At 39.8% G+C, this 24,279-nt stretch overlaps 2 protein-coding genes and 1 pseudogene across 3 annotated transcripts; all 3 read right to left on the bottom strand.

Moving 5' to 3' along the window:
- Nucleotides 1–88: 88 nt before the first annotated feature.
- On the bottom strand, nt 89–11,592 carry LOC144660163 (beta-secretase 1-like). Of its 2 annotated transcripts, XM_078520745.1 has the most exons (19): nt 11,252–11,590; nt 11,052–11,105; nt 10,400–10,445; nt 9,052–9,146; nt 8,304–8,376; nt 8,155–8,211; nt 7,983–8,047; nt 7,480–7,551; nt 6,928–7,032; nt 6,209–6,272; nt 5,856–5,917; nt 5,174–5,270; nt 4,488–4,542; nt 3,754–3,905; nt 3,429–3,461; nt 3,021–3,153; nt 2,348–2,385; nt 2,030–2,143; nt 89–1,484 (listed from the first exon to the last, which is right to left on the bottom strand). In XM_078520745.1, exons 1-19 carry the CDS (start codon nt 11,471–11,473, stop codon nt 1,306–1,308), a joined length of 1,716 nt encoding a protein of 571 aa, XP_078376871.1. In that variant the 5' UTR covers nt 11,474–11,590; the 3' UTR covers nt 89–1,305. The 2 variants fall into 2 exon arrangements, with proteins under 2 accessions (XP_078376871.1, XP_078376872.1); XM_078520746.1 differs by lacking the exon at nt 6,928–7,032 and having other exon boundaries at nt 11,252–11,592.
- Nucleotides 11,593–15,031: 3,439 nt separating this feature from the next.
- Nucleotides 15,032–16,622, bottom strand: LOC144660128 (BTB/POZ domain-containing protein 6 pseudogene; annotated as a pseudogene).
- A 4,277-nt stretch (nt 16,623–20,899) lies between these two features.
- LOC144660076 (chloride intracellular channel protein 4-like) lies at nt 20,900–22,870 on the bottom strand. The gene is made up of 2 exons (XM_078520632.1): nt 22,736–22,870; nt 20,900–22,616 (listed from the first exon to the last, which is right to left on the bottom strand). Exons 1-2 carry the CDS (start codon nt 22,757–22,759, stop codon nt 21,924–21,926), a joined length of 717 nt encoding a protein of 238 aa, XP_078376758.1. The 5' UTR covers nt 22,760–22,870; the 3' UTR covers nt 20,900–21,923.
- Nucleotides 22,871–24,279: the final 1,409 nt, after the last annotated feature.

The raw sequence follows: 24,279 nt of genomic DNA, 5'->3' as shown, positions 1-24,279 counted from the left end.
TATCAAGTAATAATCACGAAGATACTCTACCCTCCCATTGCATGACAGATGAAGCATTGGCTGTTTTTATACTAGGACGTGTTACCCGTCTGGACGAACTTCAACAAAAAATTCGTTGTTCGTCTGGTTATGCGTCTCTAGGATAAAGACGGGCACAAGACGAGTTACCCGTCTAGACGAGCTACTTTTCGAAATGCGTCTTGAAAGATGGATAACGAAAGGAAGCTCGTCTAGACGCGAAACGCGTCTTGTGCCCTTCTTTATACTGGAGACGCATAACCAGACGTACAACGATTTTTTTGCCGAAGCTCGTCCAGACGGGTAGCACGTCTCTACTAAAAAAACGGCCATTTTCGTCAGCCAGCCAGCCAGACGGGCAACCAGACAGACAGACAGACAGACAGACAGACAGACATACAGACAGACAGAAATGAAATTATTTGTGTGTTAATCAACTCTTCAAGTCAATTGCTAATCAATTATCAATTAATCAAAATTGGCACAATGGACAGGAATGGTTTTTTAGTAAAAGCTAGTTAGGATTTATCAAACCTGTAAAATAGTTTCACGATAAACTCGTTTTGATTTTTAGTACTTATCGCGATTTAAAAAAAAATAAACTTGATTTAGTAAGAAAATGAAACAGAAAAAATTGAGAGTGATACAGTAAACTACTCTCAAATCGCGAGTAAATAAAATTACTCTATCTCATACAATTAATTAGAACTGAGCTTTATTTAAAATACGCTATTGAATATCAAAACTAATTATAATATAAAAGAATTTAGGATATCAATCAACTGTCAAAAAGTCATTTAGAAAATACTCGTTTGATTTGAATGAATCCTGAGCAAAGAGATATCATTTGAATCAATGAATTTGTTGCCGATAATTTTGGTATATATAATAAAGTTTTAAAATAAAGTGTTATAACACTTTATTTATATAGTGTAAATACAGTCAAGTCTCTAAGACGGACACCGTCGGAACCGGCTCCAACTGTCCGTCTTAGAGAGGTGTCCGTCTTATAGGGAGCTTAGTTACATTAAAATGACGGAAAAAGGCAGGGACGGGACCAACGCCAAGTGTTCATCTTAGAGAGGTGTCCGTTAAGAGACAGTTGACTGTAATTAAAGCTTCCTAAAAACACACACACACACATTCATCGCTACTCATTGCGTCTTTCAAAACCCTGTTTCCCTGTGACCCTCAGATGTGAGCCCGCAATTTTAATTCCTTGATCAGGAGCTCAAGTTATATGGTTGTTCCTTATATACTAAGCATGAGCTTCCTTGTGACTTTTCGTTATCTGCTGGCAAAAGACTTGTCTTTCTGATGCGACGGAGATTCGTCGGTTTCGTTCGGATTACGGCGATCATCGATCGATTGAGTGTTCGTGCCTCTTCGACAGCTCACGAACAGGAACAGCCAACAAAGGGTAAAAAATACCGAGCCACTCAAAACCAGAATCCAAATACCCGCCACTGGAAAAAAACAAACAAACTCAAAATATTTTAAGTACATTTGATTCGTTTGTTTGAGACTGATTTGCGAATTAATACCATAGAATACTTTTTGTCATCAGAACTCTGAGCAAATCTAGTGAGCGACTCATCAAGAGAAAACCAATTATGCCTTACTTCTGCTTCTGAAACTTCTAAGTCTGTGGATGAAATCCTAGAGTGTGACCATTCAATTAAATGCCACTGAGAAGTACTTTCATAAGGTGCTGGTTGCTGTACTTGTTCAAACAAGAAATTATTACTTTTAAGTCAGTGGATGAAACCCTAGTGTTTGACCATTCAAATAGAGGCAATTGAGCAGCACTTTTAAACGTCTGTTAATTTTTTAAAAACGTTGTTTTAAACGTTTAAACGAATCAGTGTCAGCAAAAATTAAGATTTACAGTAGTGAGCAGTTTAATGTGGTGCTATTTGTTATGTGCAACGTCGTCCTAACTTTTCACTGGTCACCCTAGTTTGTGACCCACATTTACTTCAAAGGCTCCAAACTTTGTTTTTTCACGTACCTGAGCACTGCTTGTACATTGGAACAAACGAATCACAGTAAGCCTGGAATTCAGCGCTTCCATGCCCAGTGAGAAATGTCTGAACTTTGGCGTCATCAAGAGTGAAGAGGCCTCCTACAATGCGAGAAAACAGTCACTGCCGGCACATGGATAAGTACGAAACAAAGTTATGTAGTTTGCAGGCGTTTATTCAAAAATCTTAGGCAGCAATTATTAAAATAGGTAGTGACATTTGCTCGGAATTGTTTCAGTAACAGATCTACTTTAATTTGGATTCCGCTTGAATATGTGGTGATGCTTGTATAAGGTAATTTTTACCTGGCCAGCAGAAGCCTCTTTTAGTGCTAAGAACAGATCTGCAATAGTAAAACCAACAAAGGATTTAGAATATTTGCGCAAGTCCTTCGATATTGGTTATAGCTTGCAGCACAAACGTTTTTCAGGTTTTTTGGAAGCTTGTTTATTTTTTTGACTTGCCTCAATCCCACTCTTTTCACTGCGATCAATTAATCAATTTGAGTTAACGCGCAAGAGACTGATTTAGCGAACCTTGCAACTCGCCAAGAAATGCCGGGACTGCAAGCTAGGTATCGACTTGTTGGTTATATTGTAAATGATACCAATTTATTGAATAATACTTATGAATATTTTTTATAATTTCACGGGAATCTATTCCCAGCTGGAAAGTGAGCTTATTCTAAAGTTGATTCAAAAGTTTTTTTTTTTAATTCATTTCCTTCTGAGCCGATTTTCTTCCTAATCAAACTCTTATTACTAGTCTCCTAAAACCAAAGTATACTGAAATTTAATGATGTTGGAAGATCAATTTGTTGCTATAAAAACTAAGAACTGCAATGAGAAACTACGTCTTGAATCAAATTGTCATTGAGATCTTGTCTGCGAATGAAAGTACAACAACGCAATATTACATGGCTTTGATCGAATCATGCAAGGTTTCTTTCAAAATGCTAAGCATAATTTCTTCAGTCACCTGACGCCATTAATCCACACAACCACGTGACCACTCGGACACCACACGCCTCCATATTTGATGCATGGCTTGCAGCCCATAAAACACGTCTCCTGGGGCATGTCGGGAGCACGACAATACTTATGAAGACGACCTGTTACAATCAAATCAAATCAAATTTTATTTAAACACGTAACACCTATAGGAGTACATAAAGCTCGCATTTGAATGTGTACGTGTGTATAAAAGTAAAAAATCTATTAAAAAGAAAGAAAAAAGAAGAAAATTACAATTATTTGTCGAGGAGCGATTTCCAGAATTTCACAGCGTATTTTTGATTGATGACACAAAATTTGAAGAAACCGCTAAATATAAAAGAAGAGTCACCCTGATTAGTAACAAAAATCTCTTTGGGAATTGTGATCCTACCTTTAACAGTATTGTTGACACGAATAGGGTTACCTGAAACAACAAATGACATTTTTTAAATGGAAGAGAAGAAAAAAAGTGAAAAATTCGTTGCTAGTAGGGGTGGAGAGAGTGCAGTATAAAAGTAATTGCTAATCCTGTTTTTCAGAGTATCCTATTTGAATTCTCTTTGCATGTTTGTCTTTAGCTTCCATTGAGTCTTAAGCGGATCTATTCCTTAAATCTATTCTCACAACACACGGTTTATAAGACACTTTCTAGCAAACATTTTACACGAGCGCTCAAAAGAAGCCGGCTTTACCAGGCCCTCTCGGTGGTTTCTTACCACAAGGTCCCACGTCCGAGTGTGACATGTTGCTGGGTGCAAATCCGATCCTCTGATTGGCTCGATCAAACACAACCACATTTCCCTCCATGACGACCTCGCCTAAAACAGCTCCGGAACGTTTGGCGCCAATACTTAGACAATAAAACTCACTAATGAAAGAAAAACAAGGGCAATTAATGTTCAAAGTCTGTTCCAGTACTAAGTATTAAAGAAGCCAGACTGCCTGGCGGTACGGTTAGTGATGAGCAATCTGGGTGAAAGCGGCTCGATTGCATTTCTGTAGCATGAATTTAATACTAAAGGCGGAGTACGGCCCAGCATTTTTATCACGGACGTTTTAATTTCTCCAAAAGTTTGCTGGCATCTTTTTATACACCTGGGTGAAGAGAGGCACTGCAAAAGTAGTCTTTCCCACTAACACAGAAACTTTCGATCCCTTTGCTGACCTCAGGCCGAACGCGTTGGCTTGTTCCTAACAGAGAAACGTCTTGCAACTCCATCAGACAAAAGTTGTTACGTAATTATTATAAGTTAAAATTACGCTATTAAGTTCAAACATGTTTTTGCCTCTTACAATCAAGCTTAGCGTTGTTTGAAATATATTTGTGACAGGAGTAGAAAATTTGTTGCTATTTGAAACGATTTTTCTTACTATGAAGTTGAACAGAACACCAAGCTTTTGATTGGCTGACTGGAACTCATTAGTTGTCAATATTGTACATGTTACTCACTCTTGTTTTCTGACATAGTGCTTTCCAAGAACAGTTAATCCGAACGACCCTCCAACTAAAGAAAATTATAAAAACAAGGTAATAAATTAACCATTTAGGCAGATATGATTATCAGAAATGTAACCACATCGCTATTTCAAAACACCGCGTTTACACCAGCTCTAGACTGAAAGTCTGAAAAAATGATTGCGGACTTTAGCGTTTTCCTATTGCAGGGAGTTTTAATCTGTCTCTTCTACACTCATTCTTTTTTAAGAAAAGAAAATAAGAGATGCAGTCCTAAATTAGTCATTTTTATCGATCGACAGAATTTTTCTCCCAAAAAAACCCCAGAAAGAAACAAGCAGTGTTAAGGTTGACGGAAATGGAGACATATAGCAACAGCAAACTCGAATAAGTTAGTAAGGGCCGTAGGCAGGGGGGGGGGGGGGTGCGATGGTTGCGTCCGCACCCACCCACGTCGGGCCACAAAGGTCCGCCTAATCAAGAGGGTTAAAATGACTCTCAAAATGCAGGAAAAATGGACTTAAACAACTTAATTTTTCAAAATTTTCCGGGGGAGAATACACCCAGACCCGCCGACACGCTCACACCTCTGGTGCTCGCACCCACCCATGCAAGATCCTGCCTACGGAACTGCGCTGTCTTATAACAATTCTTAGTAAATAGAACACTTGGAAACTTACGCATGTCTTTTAGGTAGATAGTAATGTAAGGCCATTGATAAGGATCTGTGTCAACACAGTAACTCTTCCAAAAGCGTTCATCAACAGGAGGACCACGCTGGTAACATGAAAACAAAGAAAACGGAAAACTGATACTTTATAATACAAGAGTTTCGATGTTAAATCAACTTGCAAAATAAACTTCTAAAAGCTCAATGAAGATGAATTTTTCAACAATTTTTGGAACAAAGAAAAAATCTGAGTCCCCGACTGGAATTCATCTTCATTATCCATCACCGAGTTTAAAATTTACCATCTTTATCATTTAATACACACTTGATGCTTTCGACATTGCTGATCCTAGCAGTATGCAGGACGCGTGTCACATATCAACCTAGTAAATGGTCCAGCTCACCACGAGTCTCTCGAAGCTCAGTTGGTTAGAGCGCCCAACCGGTATCTAATCTGGGAGGCCATGGGTTCGATTCCTGTAGGAGACTCAGATTTGTTCTTTGACCCATGCTTGTGTCATTGCTAAAAAATTCATCTTCATTATTTATCACCGAGTTTAAAAAAATTACCATATTTATTATTTACTTCTATAAGCTTGGATCTACGAGCTTATATATTCTGTCCTCGATAAAGAGCTATGAAAATTTTGAACCCTTTTAACCCCAAGTAACACAGGCTTAGGCCATCTTACTTCTTTGAGTTGTGCTATAACTGCTGCATAAATCTCGGGCTGCAATAAAATATCCGTTGTACCTAGACAAAACAAAATGAATTTAATTTAATCAAAGAGTTAAATGCATGTTGAGCGTTCTTCAGGATAACTGAAAACCTCCAATCTTTAAAAATCGATTGAGCCTGCGGATTTCAGCAGCGATGTCGCTAGGCAACATGACGTATGCTTATAACACTGCTGACGTGACGACCTTCGGAGCACTCGCAAGTAGTCTGGCTTAATCGGAAATTCTTTAACTGCTTCCGTGAAACGTTTGCCGCGCCCAAAACGGTAATTACTTCGAAAAAACGAGGATGCGAAAAGGTACTTACCACTGTCAACAATGGCGGCGGGAAAACTGGGCGGTAACAAGCCAAGGCTGTTGCCTGCAACATCCTGAAACGCAAAAATGAAAAAAAGGTCACGTTAATTGTTGTAAAAAATTGCTGAGGAAAGAGCTACAAATTGAATCTACAAGAACAATGCTTCTGGCAGTTAGCTGTAAGGTTAATTGCCGTCTAGCTGTAATTTTTTGAAAAGTAATTACTATTCGAATTTATGTCCTTGGTTACTGGAGTCTTTTTAGAGAACGTTCATGCCTTCGTGACACCTCTCTTGGCTTTTGATACTAGCTCTTAATATAATTACAGACATGATTTGGATGTATTTTCAGTGGTTCATAGCTTTGAGCAGCCGTTAATTCAAAAAAGCAAGACCATGCACTTCTCTGGTTTATCGGCAAATTTATTAAAAAGCTGACGAATCTTCTTATCACTCGAGCTAGCTTCAGCCTTTAGCTAGTGAATTCCATGATCATTTTTGCTCTTTTAACATGGTACGTAATGTGTAGATAAAATTGTGAAAACGGTTGTCTGTTGCCTAAACATTCACTTTTATAGCTGTCTGATGAATAAAAGAAGTTTTTGTCTAACAAGTCGTTGTAGTACCCAAAAATTGTCGTCTTCAGGGATAGTACTTATCTTGACGAAAACTGCGGCTCAGTGCATACTTTTCCCGCCCTTTTCATATACATAGCACTGGACTCACTTACAATGCCTGTCATGGTAACGCTGTACCAGGTCTCTTGGTTTATGCTCGTGTAGTGGATGGGCCCGCGATACGCTGAAGGTTCTGGTGCATCCAGCCAGATTTTCCCCTTGAACAAAAAAAAGAGAGTTGTTACAAAGAAACAGCGAAGTCTTTGAGTCGAAAAAAAGAGAGTTGTTCACAAAGAAACAGCGAAATCTTTGAGTCGAAAAAAAAAGAGAGTTGTTCACGAAGAAACAGCGAAATCTTTGAGTCGAAAAAAAGAGAGTTGTTCACGAAGAAACAGCGAAATCTTTGAGTCGAAAAAAAAAGAGAGTTGTTCACGAAGAAACAGCGAAATCTTTGAGTCGAAAAAAAAAGAGAGTTGTTCACGAAGAAACAGCGAAATCTTTGAGTCGAAAAAAAAGAGAGTTGTTCACGAAGAAACAGCGAAATCTTTGAGTCGCTAAGTGACCGGTGAAATGAAATTGTACTAAGCGTTTGCTTTTAAGCCTGCAATATTATTTATTCCCTAACAGAAGTTCTTCTAAATATTAATGACATTTCTTTCACTTACCATTCCATTACATAGTCCAAGAGTGAAAACATTTGGAACTTTATTGTCTTGGACTAGCTGATCGTATAATGGCTACAAAAACAAATTTATATAAGTGTATCAGTTTTACGTCAGTAGGTTGAAGCTTCTGAATTTTTCTGATTAGATCGTCTTTTTTACCTGCAAATCGGGCTCCCTAGTGGACTTTAGGGCGAAGCAAGCTTCCAACCCAGACTGCGCTCGGCTCGCCGATCTTTTTTTTTTCGCGGCTCTATCATCCACTATAGGGAACCTGTTCGCCGGCTATAGTATTTTTATCTATCTTTGAATTAGATTTCTACAGTAATAGTTTCCAATACACTGCTACGGGTAACCTAAAAAAAATTACACTTCGAATCTTTGTGATGTTTTTTTGCTTTGTACTTGATTGAAGGATAAGGCGAAATCGTTGTCTATGTATTCAATTACTTACTGTATTAATGAAGTGTTAATAAGTTCGTTTTTGTTTATTCAAGAATTATTACCTGCACGTCATCTGTCGCCAAACTTTTATACGCAAGGCCAAGAATCCCCTCATTTATAGAATTCCCTGCATGAAAATTTCAACAAAGGCAGTCAGCCAAACTAGCAACTAGCAAGAAGACATAAAATGCAGATAGCGGTAACAGAAAAGTACTAGTGTCGTAAAGAACTTACTGAGGAAGAAATCTTTTTCGTGACTTATAACAGCAAACTCTGCTGTCGTCCTTGGACCTAAAAACACACAAATTAATTACTTAACAAATACTCTACACAAAAATAAACATGGCTAGAAAAAATACGGGTTTTGTCTCATGGTCACTTACCGTCTCCTGGAAACGCCACGACATCCCGGTAAATATCCCCAGACCACGCCCCTTTACCGTATTCTGTTTCGATCTGTATGAAAAAAAATACTACTTGTTTTATGGTTTTGATTGGTTTACTTACTCCTAATTGACCAAGCACAAGGGCCGTACAGGGAGAATATCGCCTGAAGTCTTTCTGGTAGAGGTCTGTACAAGTACGACCCGAGTCCCGAGCTAGTCGGAGTCAATAGGAAGTTTGTTATATTTCTTTCTCTCGCGCGCGCGGCGTTGCCCGCGTTCTACCAGCCAAGGACTGTACCAGCCAGCCGGGCATAAACATTGCTCATAATGCCCGTTGGTATTACGGGAAAACCCGGCCCCGACTATTAGTCACTCCAGAAACACGACGCTCAATATCTTAACAAGCTTTCGCCATGTAACAAAGTGAGATAATTTACGACATTGATACCACCAGAAGCATTGTATGTATATTTTATCCATACATAGATTTTTCAGTTATTTTGGCGTGAAACAACAAGAATTTAAGCTTCGATTGATATAAAGGATGGGGGCACATTATGGCAAAAAACACTGCCGCGTGCAACTTCTGCATAAAGCGCGGAAAATAAACTTTTGCACCTGATTAGTTAGTGCTAATCGGAATCCGGGGTTCTGATTGGTTAGAGGAATTACTTGACTGCGCTTAACACATTAAAATGCTGCATGGAATCTAAAATGGACTCTTGTTACATCTAAAAGCACTTACTGGAATATGTTGGTCTTCCGACGTACTTGACTTTTCAGGATAATAATACGTTTCTATCTCACACTTGTGGTCCATTTCATCCTGACAGTGAGGACCTAGAAAAGAGGTTGGAAAAAAATGAGGTTAGTTAGTAAGGTAAGGTAAGGTAAAGGTAAAGTCTGTCTCCGAGCCATGAGGCCCATACAGCCGGAGCTTATCCCGGTTTCCGTAGCATTAAGCCACTAGGAGTATTGCTACTCCCCCCTGGATGGGATGCTAGTCCATCGCAGGGTTACCCCCCAGCAGTAAATTCGCCGGTACCCATTTATATTATACACCTGGGTGGAGAGAGGCACTGTGAGAGTAAAGTGTCTTGCCCAAGAACACAACGCAGCGCCCCGGCCAGGCCTCGAACCCGGGCCGTTCGACTCGGAGTCGAGCGCGCTAACCATTAGGCCACCGCGCCTCCCACCACTCCCACAAGGTAAGGTAAGGTAAAACTTTATTTATGCAGGGTGGCCCATTCAGCACAGTGGCTGGTCTCTAGAGGGGCCCTGCTAAATACAATTTCTAAAAATATAAAATATCTAATTGTTTAAAATAGTTATAAAGATAGAGTTAAGAGCTAATGTTTAGTAATTGAAATAGTTATATAAATGAGTTTAAAAACTAAAGCGAATTACAAGCATGAACTGGTATATAAAAAAGATAAAAATCGTAAATTAGGTGCTATAAATAAAGTGGGCTTTGACAAGATTTTTAAAAGAGGAGATTGATACAGCTTGTTGGATTTTTAAAGGTAGTGAATTAAAAAAGGCTGTTAGGGACGGACCATTATTTTTTTGGAGGGGGGGGGGGATGAAAAATATTGAAAAAAATTGTTTGCAGGGACTAGAAAGACAAAATAAATTGTTTGCAAAAACGATATGTATAACAAAACATGATAAGAATTTCGAAAAAAATATTTGCAGAGGTGCATAAACTAAAAAAAAAGTTTGCAGAGGAAAATTTTTCATCACCCCCCCCCCCCCCCCCTCCAAGAAAATAATGGTCCGTCCCTTAGTATGCCTGGACCGGCTATGGAGTCGGCTACAGCGGTGACTGAACAGAACTTAATTGCGACTTTTTCTGTTGGATTATTTAACATGAAATTTTCTCAATCGATTACATTTTCAGATTCACTCACTGACAGTTGTGAGTGCAAATACAAGCACTTTACCTCCTCAAGTTTTTGTTAAAGCAATGAGAGGGAAGGTTGAAAGCACATTACTTCGAAAATTGGAGTTTGAGTTTTATAGATATTTTTCCACTGAATGACCTAAAACATGACATGTTAGCGAGAGGAAAATTCTATGATTGAAATACACACCTGCAATAGCCATGTTCGATGAACCGGTGTCGATAAGAAATTCTAGCTGTAGAAGATAAAAATGTGAGACTTGGATTAAGATTCAGTTTTAGCGAACAAATGCAAGTCGGGTGCAGTTCAATGTAATCTAAAATAAACCGGTAAAAGTACTTCTCAATAGCTTTTATTAAAATCGCATTTCATCAACAGCAAGTCCATCGTAGATAGCCCCACCCTACCCCACCCCCGTCTCTCCCAGCATTTTTGACACGTTGAGCCAACTATATGTGCAACTACCAATTTATACACCTAGGTAGAGCTAGAGAGGCACTGTGAAATTGTAAAGTAAGCTAGCCTTTTGAACGTGAACTTCTCGTTCCGGCCTCAAACGACCATTGTTATATCCAATAACAATGCAAAGCTGAATGTTCTCGGTTTATGATTTTAATTTGTTTTGCAGGGTGGTCATAAACCAGTTTAAGTCGCCCAGTTGAAAACTCAAACATTGGCATTACCGCTTCAGTTCCAAGCGCGAAATGATTATAATCCCGACCGTTGCACTCTCAGTTTTGAGAATTTGACGGATTTCTATATTCTCACCACCTTTTTACTAACAATGTATAGAGAATGAGAGATGATGTTGATCAGTCTTGTTGATAAACAAATACGTTACCCGTTGCGGAGGTGTGCCCAGATCCAATTCAATAACATAAGCGTATGATGTACTCTGTGAATGAAAAAAAAAAAAAATGGGTGCAAAAACGTGCAAAGGATTTCCCTATGCATAACGACGAGTTAGCCGGCATTTGATACCTGTGTAAAATTTGTTTTAGGGATTGCGTTTATGTGTGCGCGCGACTTCGCTAAACATACCCGAAGAGTGAATTCCATCTCCTCTTGATCGTTTTCCGTTGTTGGCGCCGGTGTTGGAGTTATAACAGTAGAGTTATGATGATTTCTCGCCCGGTGATGTTTGGTCTTACGGCGTAAATCAAACGACAACATCGTGGACATTTTGTGTTCAAACTTCGGCGAGTGTGGCGCGCTTATTAAAGGCCACATGATAAGTCCAAAAACCACCCATCGAAGGAACATAACCGTAGAACCACGTATTTCGACATCGAAGAGGGTCAGAAGGCCATCAACTTTAGAGGCAATGTGTGAAAGGAAAATCCATGATTTTCTGTGTGTTGTTAGGAAGTTATTTTGGACTCTCGCGCCAGCGAAAGAGTGAACTACCGTGTGAAATCATGCGTGGCGTCACTATTGACAGTACCTGTAAGTTTTGACAGTTCTATAATCAAACAAATTCTACGCATGAGTTACAAACTACTTTTTGCATACAGTCGTAGTAAATTTGTGCGAACAGACATAATTAAAATTACAAACTTGAGTACACTGTTGAACAAAGTTTCTTTTCCATGGGGTTGTTTTATGGCATTCAGCGAGCCAGAGCGCGCTTGCATCTCGTATCTACCCGTCTCGCCGTGCTGGTACGGATCACTGTGTAATAAGGTACCACTATTCCGTATTAACTGCTCATGTGTTTACTTTATGAGATCGTAAGAAGAGGCAAACCCCAAAATACCATAGGTTTAATTTTGCAACTGGACTTAGTGCGCGCGGGCTGCGCGCGCGCGTTTGTCGGTGAGCGGGCGAGGGAAGGAAAAAAATACCAGCGGGGATAAGGCAAAAAAAGACAAGATATTTGTGGTAGAGTTCCACTTTTCCTTTTGCTTTATCTTATTTTAGTTGGATTTTTTCTCGACCTTAAAGATCAGAATATTTATCAGATCGCTTGCGGAAAAAATCTCAATGTTAGAAAAAAATGTCGAAGTCACGGAGCCACTATGTGTATATACTGCGCAACAATTACGCAAAGTAAAAGTAAACTTTAAGTTTATTGATATTCTATTTGTTCTTTAGCTAACAACAGGAAAATTTTAACATTAGTTATTGTTTGTCTGTTTGTCTGGTGTTCTCGCTAAGTCCATTAATTTGAATTATAATCAGCCAATTAATTTCCGCGCGCTCTCATTGGACAATATACATCACGTGGTAGAAAATCGAATGATATACCACGTTCGATTTGCTATCCGTAGCCCGATTTTATAGAGGAGTGCAAATCAAACGAGCAAAATCGCCTTTTAGGTTTAAGTTTTTAGTCAAATCACCACAGGGCACAGAGGAGTTAAGTTTGTCCGCAGTTCAAAATCTCTACCGTGCAAAACGACCTTCAAAAGCCTTTCAAAGCGATCGTGTAAGCCGTACGTGATACAGCGCCGTCATGCGAGACTTGTTTACGGATGGTCTGGTCACAGGGAGCCCAGACAAACTGTTTGTGTATGGACTGTGCACATTTACATTTTTATAGAGAATGTATGGAATTTACCGAATGGTTTGTAAAATTGCGTAAAATGGTGCAAAACATTAACAAATTTGTGCTGAATAAATGTTAAGTTTCCTACCTTTTGTGTAGTGTCGTTCTTTTGGCTCGAAATGGCGAATTTGAGTCGATTGAAGGGTATTTTGCTTTCGCTGTTTACTATACATCTAATTATATGGAAAGGGTGGAAACTCCAACAGCTCCAAAGTAGAACACTTCCAGCGCCGAGCCGATTTTCGACCTGATAATCCCATCGCACAGCTTTCAAACTACGCACCAGAAAAGAGGAAGGCTTGACGAATCTTCACGTATCATTTGATCGAAAATTTATCCAAACGGTCCGGAACAAGCCCTCAAACGAAAACGGGTATCCAAAAATTTTAAGCCGTCCGAATGCGTAGCACCAATTTGTGGTGCCGAAGGGAAACGCTATTCCCCAACCTCTTTGTGATTGGATACAATTGAACAATGGTCGTTCAAGATTTTGTTTCGTGGATAGGGAGGTAAAGGCAAAACCAATACTCAATAGTATAGGGAGTGACGTCAATTGTGCGACGCAACCTTAGGACCCTCGCTCAAAATATGGCAATTATGACGGCGATGCCGAAAGCGACGCATTAACATTTAAATATGCGTCGTTGTAACTTGTCAGTGTGGCGAAGTAATTATGAAATATTCATACTGACTTAAGAAACGAGTAAGTACCTACATCTAGTCGGTATTAGTTCATTTTTAAAGCTAGCTAGCTTCAAATAGAAGTCAGCGTTCATTTTTCAACGAAAAAAAATATTTTACAGCCCTAAAAAATATCAGGCTTTAGTCATCTCACCTAGTTGTTTTACAGAGATTGCAAAACAATACACCCACATGTGAAACTCTCGTGCAAAACCGTTGTTGTGATTTGCTATTCTTTTGTTAAGGTCCAGCTGTATGGGGAAAACCCCGCGAAGTTCCATCACGACTTTCGTAGCGCAGAAAATGTAGGCGATCGCGAGTTTGCGGAAAAGTGGGATTTCAGTTCGCGACATACGAATATGGCAAGGTACTCGTGTTTGAGTTCCTTTATTTTTCTTTTTGTTTTTGATGTTTTAAACATTTATGGCTGCAATCACCGAAATAGTCCTCATTTTCTAGGTTCGAAACCTTAACTTCTGAACAATCTGAAATCCTACACATAGCCGAAGCTGGGCACAATATTCTTGTAACTGGAGAGGGAGGAACAGGGAAATCTTTTGTGGTGAAGGCTATCAACAGTTGACTGCTAAAGCAAGGGAAAAAGGTTTTCATTGTTTGTGGGAGCTGTGTTTCGGGAAGAGTGTATTTGGAAGTAAATAAACAGACGTCAATGGCGCACTCCTTTTACTTCGACGCATGCAAGTTACAATGACGCATATTTAAATGATACTGCATCGCTTCCGGCATCGCCATCGTAATTGCCATATTTTGAGCGAGGGTCCTAAGGTTGCGTCGCACTATTGATATCACTCCCTATACTATTGAGTATTGGTTTTGCCTTTGCCTCCCTATCCACGAAACAAAATCTTGAACGACCATTGTTCAATTGTATCCAATCACAAAGAGGTTGGGGAATAGCGTTTCCCTTCGGCACCACAAATTGGTGCTACGCATTCGGACGGCTTAAAATTTTTGGATACCCGTTTTCGTTTGAGGGCTTGTTCCGGACCGTTTGGATAAATTTTCGATCAAATGATACGTGAAGATTCGTCAAGCCTTCCTCTTTTCTGGTGCGTAGTTTGAAAGCTGTGCGATGGGATTATCAGGTCGAAAATCGGCTCGGCGCTGGAAGTGTTCTACTTTGGAGCTGTTGGAGTTTCCACCCTTTCCATATAATTAGATGTATAGTAAACAGCGAAAGCAAAATACCCTTCAATCGACTCAAATTCGCCATTTCGAGCCAAAAGAACGACACTACACAAAAGGTAGGAAACTTAACATTTATTCAGCACAAATTTGTTAATGTTTTGCACCATTTTACGCAATTTTACAAACCATTCGGTAAATTCCATACATTCTCTATAAAAATGTAAATGTGCACAGTCCATACACAAACAGTTTGTCTGGGCTCCCTGTGGTCTGGTTTGGTGATATCGTATTCGTACCCTCATGCGACATCCGCAGACAGCAATGAACAAGTATCGCATGACGGTGTTTGTATCACGTACGCTTACACGATGGCTTTGAAGGTCGTTTTGCACAGTATAGATTTTGAATTGCGGACAAACTTGACTCCTCTGTGCCCTGTGAAATCACGGTGTCAAAAAAGGGTAATAAAGTGAATAAACCTAGGCCTTTTTCTGGCTTGCTGGTATATTGGAGGATAATGCCCTTGGCTGAAATTTGTCATTTTTTTCAGCCTCGGGCTAAAAATAACACAATAGTAATTCAGGATTTTCTGCTCTATCTTGAGGTCAAATAAAACTGAAATCATCAAAATTTAACGGCGACACTTATAACACATTGAACAATTCTCCCTCTATATTTTAAACACGATATCTGGTATTTGTCCATCCGCTGTGGTTGTTCCATTAAAGCTGGCTTCATCCACATCAAACCTGAACCTGATGCCTTCAGTAATAACATCTCTCATCCCGTCAGTACCCCCGAGGGTAGAAGGTCCTTTAAGGAGTACCCGTATGATGTATGGCCGATGACCCCTTACGATCACGGGCTCGTCAAACAGAATGTCGTGCACGCGCTTGCTCACATCGGCAAAGAACGTTCCTTCGTAGGTACACATTACATCGTTGTGTGAATCCAGAAGCTCCACGTCCACGGTGAATGATCTTGAGCTGTCTTCTTTGTTGCTTATTCCGTAAAGTCCCACCCCTAATACAGTAATATCACGATCAACTGTGAACTTTATGCTATCCACGTTAGTCCCTTCGCACATCCAGTCTTGTCCGTAGCTGGGAAACCGTGTGCAACGGTAAACTCTATGCGCTCCTGGGCGGGGGTGGGTGAGGAAGCTCTTCACCTTAGAATCGTCTTTGGAACCAAAGTACAAAAATATATTGATTGTCTCCTCTGAGGTAAGAATCCCGGATTGTGCAGCATCCTCCGAAAACTCCTTTAAGGTCATGACAGGAAATCGGATAAAATTCAGCGCGCTCGACAGCACGCTTCGTTTGTTCTCGGGGGTCGGTGGAAGAATTCTCCGATTGCATTCCGCTTCGGCCCAGCGCTTTATCGCTTTGAATAGCTCTGCCTCGAGCACCGTGAGAGTTTCACGTGTAAGCACAGCAAGTAATGTCTCGTGATCTATTTCAGTAAAGGCTTCGGAGGAAAGAACTCGAGCGGTCTCCCTGTCGATTATTTCCCAGCACTTTTCTTCCAGTTTAGGTTCGCAGAAGTAGCGCGATTGAGCAAGCAGTGTGAACGCATTTTGATGGTCAATGTTCTCCTCAAGGAAATCCACGCACTTCTCAGCCAAAAATGGGAGGATATATTTCTTCGCCAAGTACAAAATTCCAAAAACGTTCAACGGATCGATTTTGACCTCGTCATAGTAAATGTACCGGAGAAGTTCTAGAAAACTGTTCGCCTCGCAGTCTCCGATTTTTATCTCATTTTCTCGCTCGGCCATTCTCCCGTAAAACATGGCGTAAAACACAGGACTGCTGATAGCCATAACGTATTTATGCGCCGGAATTCTCAATTTCTCCGACTTCCCTACGAGAAAATGCACATCGCTCATGAGTTCGTTGTTAAACATGTATCGACTTCGTTCAGCGATAGTTCGTTTTTCAGTTTGCCAAGTTTCGCCCTCGTGGTTATCTCTGTGAGTATATCCCGCCATTTTGCAGTCTATGGTTGTTTACCTCTGAGCAAATTTGTTTTTGTCGAGATGCCCTCCACCTGTTTATAGTTGGAGGGCCACCAGTTTTTATCCAAACCCATTCAAGTGCCTGTCAGCCAATGAGAGTGGCATGGAAAGCACGTGCGAGCCAATCCGACAGAATTTAAATTTATAATGAAAACAAGTACAAGTAATAATTACTTTAGCAGGTTGCCAAGTTCAGTTAAGAGAAGGCTAGGAGGAAAAAGACTGCCAAATTCACGAAATGGGATGAATGGGGGCTAACATAACAAATGCATTGTCAAAACAGCATGGAAACCTCGTGTAAATTGCGTTGCATTGAAGAAATTGTGATACAACTCAAGCAAACAAACTACGTTACAACGATCGATACGATCGGTCCGTAATAAAACTCTAATCTAAGGTTTTAACCTAAGGTTTAAGGTTTTAAACAATTTATCGAGGTTTTAAATAATATTTCTCTTGTATTAAAGTGTTTTTCATGCCAATCTTTTGTGAAAATTGAGGTAAGTCAAAACCGCATAATACTGCATGAGGGGCAAAAATATATATAAACAGAAAACGTCAAAAAACTCAAAATTCAAGCAATTCCTGTATTAGCTTAATCGTGTTCAACAAATGAACCTTTTTTCTAATCATGTTTTAGCGTTTCTGGATAATAAAGAATTATTTCTTTCAAAGAGAACATGTTACCTTGGGTACCAGAGGATTTTTTCTCGCGCGCGGTGAATACTTCGGCGGCCGAAGGCCGTCGCCACCAGTGGACTAGCCTGCATGGCCGGCGTTCAAAGGGGAAGGAGAAGGGGAGTTCGATTCGAAAGCGAAGCACCTCGCGCTTCGCGTTTGAACTCCCCTTCTCCTTCTCCTTTGAACGCCGGCCACGCAGGCTACCAGTGGCTGACACCGGAAACCGCGCAAGAAAAACATCTGGCACTCAAGGTAAGAACATGATTGACCATCTTTTAGCATGCATCGCTACAGTAAAAGGTAAAAAAGAAAAGTCTGATTTGGAGCCTAGTGGCCCATCAGGTCGGAGCTTTTGCCGGGATTTCAGTAGCATGAAGCGAGTAGGAGTATTTCTACTTTCTCCTGGATGGGATGCTATTCAACCGCAGGGTTACCCCCACAGCATTAAATTCGCTGGTACCCAATTATACACCTGGGTGGAGAAAGGCACTGTGAGAGTAGTGTCTTGTCTAAGAACACAACGCAGCGCCCCGGTCAAGGCTCGAACCCGAACCGCTCTATCCGGAGTCCAGCGCACCAACCATTAGAGCACCGCCCCTCCCATAAACAGGGTGGCGGAGTTTTAAAACGTGTCTGCATACAATCATAGCAAAGTGGCAGAGTTGGATATAACGATATGTCAAGGGGGCAGTAAAATTATATCGTTATATCGAGGAATCGTTATATCGGGGTTCCGTCCCATACATTTTACTTTTGCCGGGACATAACATATTCATCGTTATATCGGGAATATCGTTATATCGAAGATCGTTATATCGGGGTTCCACTTTAAGTGGCAGTGAGGCGGGGTTGCACAGTTCCGAAATTGTTCTTTACACTTCATCTCAAGCTACATGAAGGATCTCTGCTCCCAAGAGAAGAAGAGCCAAGCCAGTCCAGTTATATTTTCGCGCGCTTTTGTTAGGTGAGACCAAACTCCCGAAGTGAAATGTATCTGGTACTAGCGAGAGAGTTATGAGTGGGCCTAGGGAGAGGCGCTTCTCGCCTTAGTCGCCAGCTCGCGCCCTTTCTTGGAGAGAAAGCTGAGACGAAGAAGAAACTGTTTTGCATTCTATAGACCAACTGAAGTATAGCTAAACCACAAAAATGTCCTTGTCGACTGGCTTATCTTTATTTTTCTTAAAAAAGTCAGTTCCATTATGCCAAATAATGCTTTTAATACTGACTGCTAGTTTATTCTTTGGAGTGCCGAAATATTTTTAGCAAAAAAAAGTGGACGTGGTTTATTAACAATAGATTTTGCCAAGTCCACTAACTAGCCATCTGATGCTTAACTCTAATCTAGAGATCATCTGGATAACCGTTTCTTTTCTTTCGTATTCTAGCCTTCGGCAGCATTTTGAAATCTTTATGCAAATTTTCGAGATCTAGGTAAAATTAAAATGGAACATTTAAGACTTTTAGAGAGAGAGTGCTAATGGATAATGACAAAAAGGTACCAAGTAATTTTTCCAACTTTATTTCCATTAACGTGGTTATAAAGAGCGCTATGGAACTAATTAAACTTACGCAAATTGGTTTTCTATATTCTACCTACTTCATAATGTAGCTTTTTCATTGCCGCTCATCATTTAACAAACTTACTTTGACATATTTGGTCAAGTAACTAAAACAAAATTTGTGGTTTTAGATGTCGCTCCGTGAGATAAATTTCTATTGAGAACAGTATATACTGAAAAACTGGCAGAACATGTTATAGTCACACGATCATCTTGGAACACGTAACATGTCTAAAGGTGGATTTCCACCGACACGTAATTTTTTACGTGCGTTTATAATTACGTGCGTGAAAAAAATGTGGACACAATGTATAAACGACTTGCGTAAACGTGTACGCAAGTCGTTCATACATTGTCTCTAATTTTTTCACGCACGTAAACGCACGCAAAAAAATAAGGGGCCAGGGGAAATCCACCTTAACACACACCATGACATATACAGTAAGTGCGTCAAGATAATTTCGCAAAGGACAAATAATGCAGTCCTTGTAAGAGAGCCAGAACGCCCTTGCTACAGCGGTGCCGATGTCAGATTCGATAAAAAAATGAATTTGTACTTTACTTAATAATCACGCAATTATCTAGATCAATTCAGTGCCGCGTCTACCATTGTCTGTTAATTAGAACATCCCTTCAGCTGAACATGCAAAGGCAGCTGCTAATTCCAAAACTTAACATTAAAAATTTACCGGGGTAGTTTTCGTCCCCTTAATCTGCCTAATTTGGTGATTTGCGTTGTTGTTTGCGGAGGACGGCTTAAAATTATATATCAAGATGTAGAATGCACGTGCTGAGGCATTGTTTTACTCGTTTAATCTTTTGTTCGGTGAAGCTCAGTTATTGTCGTGGTGGTTTGTGAAAGCTGCCTTGGCGGTACATCTATTTAACAATTAGACTACGAGCCCGAGTTTTATATGAGCGAATGAATAGTCAAAGATCAGAGACGCAGCCGAGTTGACTATCGCTTAAAGAAATTAACGAGAGCGAGTAGTTATTTGTTTGGGTAGAAACTTTAAAGGATTGCAGTCCAAAACTTGCAAACTGATGCACTTTGAAGGCAAACATCAAAATAAATTGTTTTTTTTTTTTTCTTTTTCGCGATTTTATTTTATGAGCGAATAGAAAACAGTGGGGGAACCAATAAGATTCGCGGATTTCCAATAGAATACTGGATGAATTTTCTACTAAAAAGCTTTAGTGAACAAATCATTGCAGAACTGCTCGGCGTGTTTTGCACTTCGATTTTATTCAAAAGAAACATTTCGAAAATCCACAGTTTCAGATGTACATATATATACTTCGATTCGCAAAGTCAGTTAAAACTCGACAAAACCAGTCATCGATGCCATCTTGAACAATGAGATGAGAGGTTACAAAGTCAGATGGGCGGTTACACAGTTCAGTAAAAGTTAGGGTTTCTTTTTAGAAGATGCCTCTTGAATTTTATTTCACAACATATTATGTTTAAAAGGATTATTAAACATCATTTAAATTGTTGCTTCTTTCATTTTTAAGTCGTGTTATTATCCGCAATTGTCTAGAATAATTCGTCTCAGACGTATTTTATAAGGGTCATAACAGTTTTGAGGACAAACTTTCTTTCTTCGATATTACAATAATAATTTGACCACTTTCTTCCAACAAAAGCTTGTGAAAAAGTAGCCTCTAGGAACAAAATAGAGCATATGGTTTTCCGAAAATTCAGGATGATCTTGAAAGGGCATTGAGAAACAATTAGAACAATCTAGTTCCGTGCTATTGTTCTAAACGCTGGGAGATCTTTGTTGTTTAGAACATTTCAGCATGATAATCAGTGCAGCGTCAGTAAAGCTTGAGTATTTCTAAAAATTCCTTATAATTTTCAATATTTCTTTTCCACAATAGGTTGGTTTCGCCGATATCTCGCGACTTTATCTCTTGAAAGTTGCTCGCTCGCTTCACTTAAAGATGTCTCTAGCAAGCGTTAACGTTGCAGTCTTCTAAACTGCGGAGATCGTTCGCTTGTAACATTACAACTAAAAATTCGAATCATTGACCCTTGAGTCCCGAAGTTAAACTGTCGTTTCATGTCCGCCAAATATTAAATGAAACGATTTCGTTCCCTTAGCTACTGAACACTGTTTATTGCGCAAAATATCTTAGCTTGAAGACGCTAATGCAAATACAGAGACCTCAATATTTTCCCTTATATGGCTTTGTTTAATAAGAGACCAGTCGTTTGTCAAAAGAATAAATACAGAAAAAAAAAACATGCATTGTAATTAAGATTCAAAAAAACTGAAAAAGTAAAGATTATCCAAAGCTATAGCAAAATAAAAAATAGAACGAGAAACGATGTATTTAATATGGCTGATCGATAACACAAACCCCACAAAGCTTTGATCTCTAAATATAGATTATCTAAACCACACTTTTCTATTTGCATAATTTTATTTTTAATATCGAGACGTCCGGTTTTAGCAGAATAATTGGAATTACTTTACTTCGTTATTTCTTTCACTTTTCTAACGTTGTTCAATAAATTGTTCACCTGAAGAGGCTTTTTTTTTCTCCGCAAAACTAGAAAAAAAAAAAAAACAATTCCTGCATTATTTTCACAAGATCGGTTCGACCCCCTGATAGTGTGCTTTATGAATGAATAATTTACCGTCTTCTACTTTGAAAATGAGAGCGATTTTGCCCGGTTTCTGTCTGTGAAAAAATGTTTTTATTTTCTGCAAACGTGCGATGCGCTTGTGCGAAGCAATCATCGACTCTACTGTCGAAAAAAAAGAATGAAAAACAAAATAACCGCTACCTGACTTGTCAAGTTGCCAATGTTGGTCTTCATTTTAACAAAAGCAATTCATTTGAAGCGTGACAGATCTTTAGCGAAATATCGCTAAACGCGTCAATAACTCGAGTTTTCGCTAAAATACTCGCTAAAGTACCAACGCTCCAAATATAGAGCCGTAATTTCCTTCAAGATTTACAAAATTCCTCAATCGATAATTGCTTAAAAATTTTAACAACTGCAATGCGTGGTTCTAGTCGACGTTCTATTTAAATAATCCAAAAAATCTTCACGAAAACGGTTTATCTTCGAGAATTAGACCCCAATGAATTTCCCATTTTTTTCTGCCAGCTATCCTTAATGTCCTTCTTCACGGAATCGGTAAATGTTTCTTTGAAAGCGCTCTGTTTGGACGCTTCATCTAGATATTTCATGATGTATTTGAAATTTTTCAATTCCAATCCTTTCAGTTGGCCGGCCTCCTTGACATGCATTAGTTTGGGCAGTAAATTGCAGTCCGGTAGCTTTAAACTATCGCCGTCCAGAAAGGCCCCGGGACTTTCTTCGTCTAAAAACGCGTTCAGTTTGTCGAGTTCCTTGTTGAGCGCGTCTCGAAGTTTCTTGTCGTTGTCAGGGGCACTGTTTCGCATGAACATGGCGAACTTTGAATACAAATCGCGTCCGGCATCGTTCACTTTTTTCTTCTTTTCCTTCGAATACTCGAGCTCTAGACTCGGAGAAAAGGTTGTCTCGAGGTACGCCGCGATGGTATCAGCATCTTCCATCGGCTCTAGGTCTCCATGGATAATTACTGGTAGTTTCAACCTTCCTTGCGTCCGTTGCTTAAACTCTTCCCACTTTTTGGTGTCCTTTTTGTTCTGATCGACGAATTCTAGCTTGAAATCGACACCTTTCAGTCGCAAAATCATGAGAATTCGTTGACTGGAAGGGCAATCTCCCAGCTCCTTGTGTACTTTAAAATGGTCGTTGGAACCCTAAATGCAAAGAAAAAAACAATTATTTAGGAAGAGAACGCCGCTTTTGCATGGCAAAATCAAGTTAAACCTTTACATTTTTACGAGCGTGATTGCAATGGCACTTATTAATAACGTACCTTAACAAAAACCACCAAGGCCATTGCTGTATTAAACCAGCCCTTGAGCGGAATGAAATGAAAAGGTAAAGTAGCCAAGCTCTATTCGAGCTCCAATTAATCTAACAACAGCTACTTGAATGTCGTCACACCTCAGTAATAAACAAAATTAAACGCGAGCCCCAGCTTCCCGCGGAATATTCGAACAAGCCATTGTCGCCAGTAGCGCCTGTCGTTTTTTGTTACGGCCCCTTCTCATCACTCCAAGCTGGCAACCGACCGGAACCGATTAGAGGCGGCAGCATTCGAACTTAGCCTTTTCAAGCGACGTTTTGAAAGATTATTTATTCATTTAAGCATTCGCTAACTTTATTTAAACGCGAGGATTTTAAGTCGTGACCACCAAAATCAGTCTAAGGCCCTGTCCACATTAATCTGGATAAATTTAAAATTGGAGAAATTTAAAACGGCGTATACATTTTGTAAATGTTTTTCCGGATAAAATTGATAACGATACGCTTCATCGCACGCAGCGTTGTAACGCATGCACAGAGCTATTGTTAAGCAGCTCCGTTTTCGCCGTCCACACTAGTGCGTTTTCACATTTCTTCACTTTGGAGAGCGTTTTGTAAAGCCCCGTTTTCGGTGACCGAAAACGCCGTTTCAGTGTGCCGGGACGATTTGCCCATCCAGAGAGAAAATTTACTCGTTTCACGTTTACCTGGGTTAGCGTTGACTAAGTTTCGAAGTCGCTATATAGTCGCTAAAACTTGGGAAATCAATTGTGTAGAGTACTCTCTCTTCCCTAAAGCGCGTTCAATTTTTTTTTCTAAACCTGGCATTTTGAAAGGGTAAATTGTTTTACATCCCTTTCTATATCAATTCATCGACAAGGGGGCAAGAGACGAAAATAGTCTTATGTATGTGCCACCAAATTTTCAGTACAACGTTGAAAGATATATAAGGCCATCGGAAAGGAGTACAGTAAACACCCGCGTGTAAGAACCTAGTGGTTTAAGAACCTGCTGGCAGAAATTTGCCATTTTAATACCCCAAAATATAAGAACCTGTTTAGCCAAGCAAATTTTAGCAGGTTCTTATATGTGGGTTATAGAAAAATTTTATGAACATTTTTAACAGAACATCCCAAACTGTATTTACAAATAAAGAAAAGACAGATCCACATAGACTGTAATTGTCTTCTTTGGACCTTGCATGCATTCTCGTCCCCATAGCCCTTTCGTTTCTCTTAGCCGGCTTGGCACGAGAAAACGGAGGGCTCTGGGGACATAGGATTTTTGAATTAATTCGATTTTTTTTTTGATTGGCTGTTTGGAACAAAGAATTCCTAAACGGAAGTCGAAAACGTAACGACTCTCTCATACATTCTTTTGAAACGTCGTGACTGCATACATGAAGACCGGAAGTCCTAGAATCTAGGATTGGAAATCCTGTGTCCACAGAGCCCTTTGTTTCCTCGTGCCAAGGCCCAGCCGGCTAAGAGAAACGAAAGGGCTATGGGGACGAGAATGCCTTGCATGAGGCTTGAAGCAATACAGTTAAGA

This window comes from Oculina patagonica, chromosome 7, assembly GCF_052425735.1.
Source record: "Oculina patagonica isolate OP01 chromosome 7, crgOcupat, whole genome shotgun sequence".
In the NCBI taxonomy this organism is placed as follows: Eukaryota; Metazoa; Cnidaria; class Anthozoa; order Scleractinia; family Oculinidae; genus Oculina; species Oculina patagonica.
This window is presented reverse-complemented; position numbering and strand designations above follow the sequence as displayed.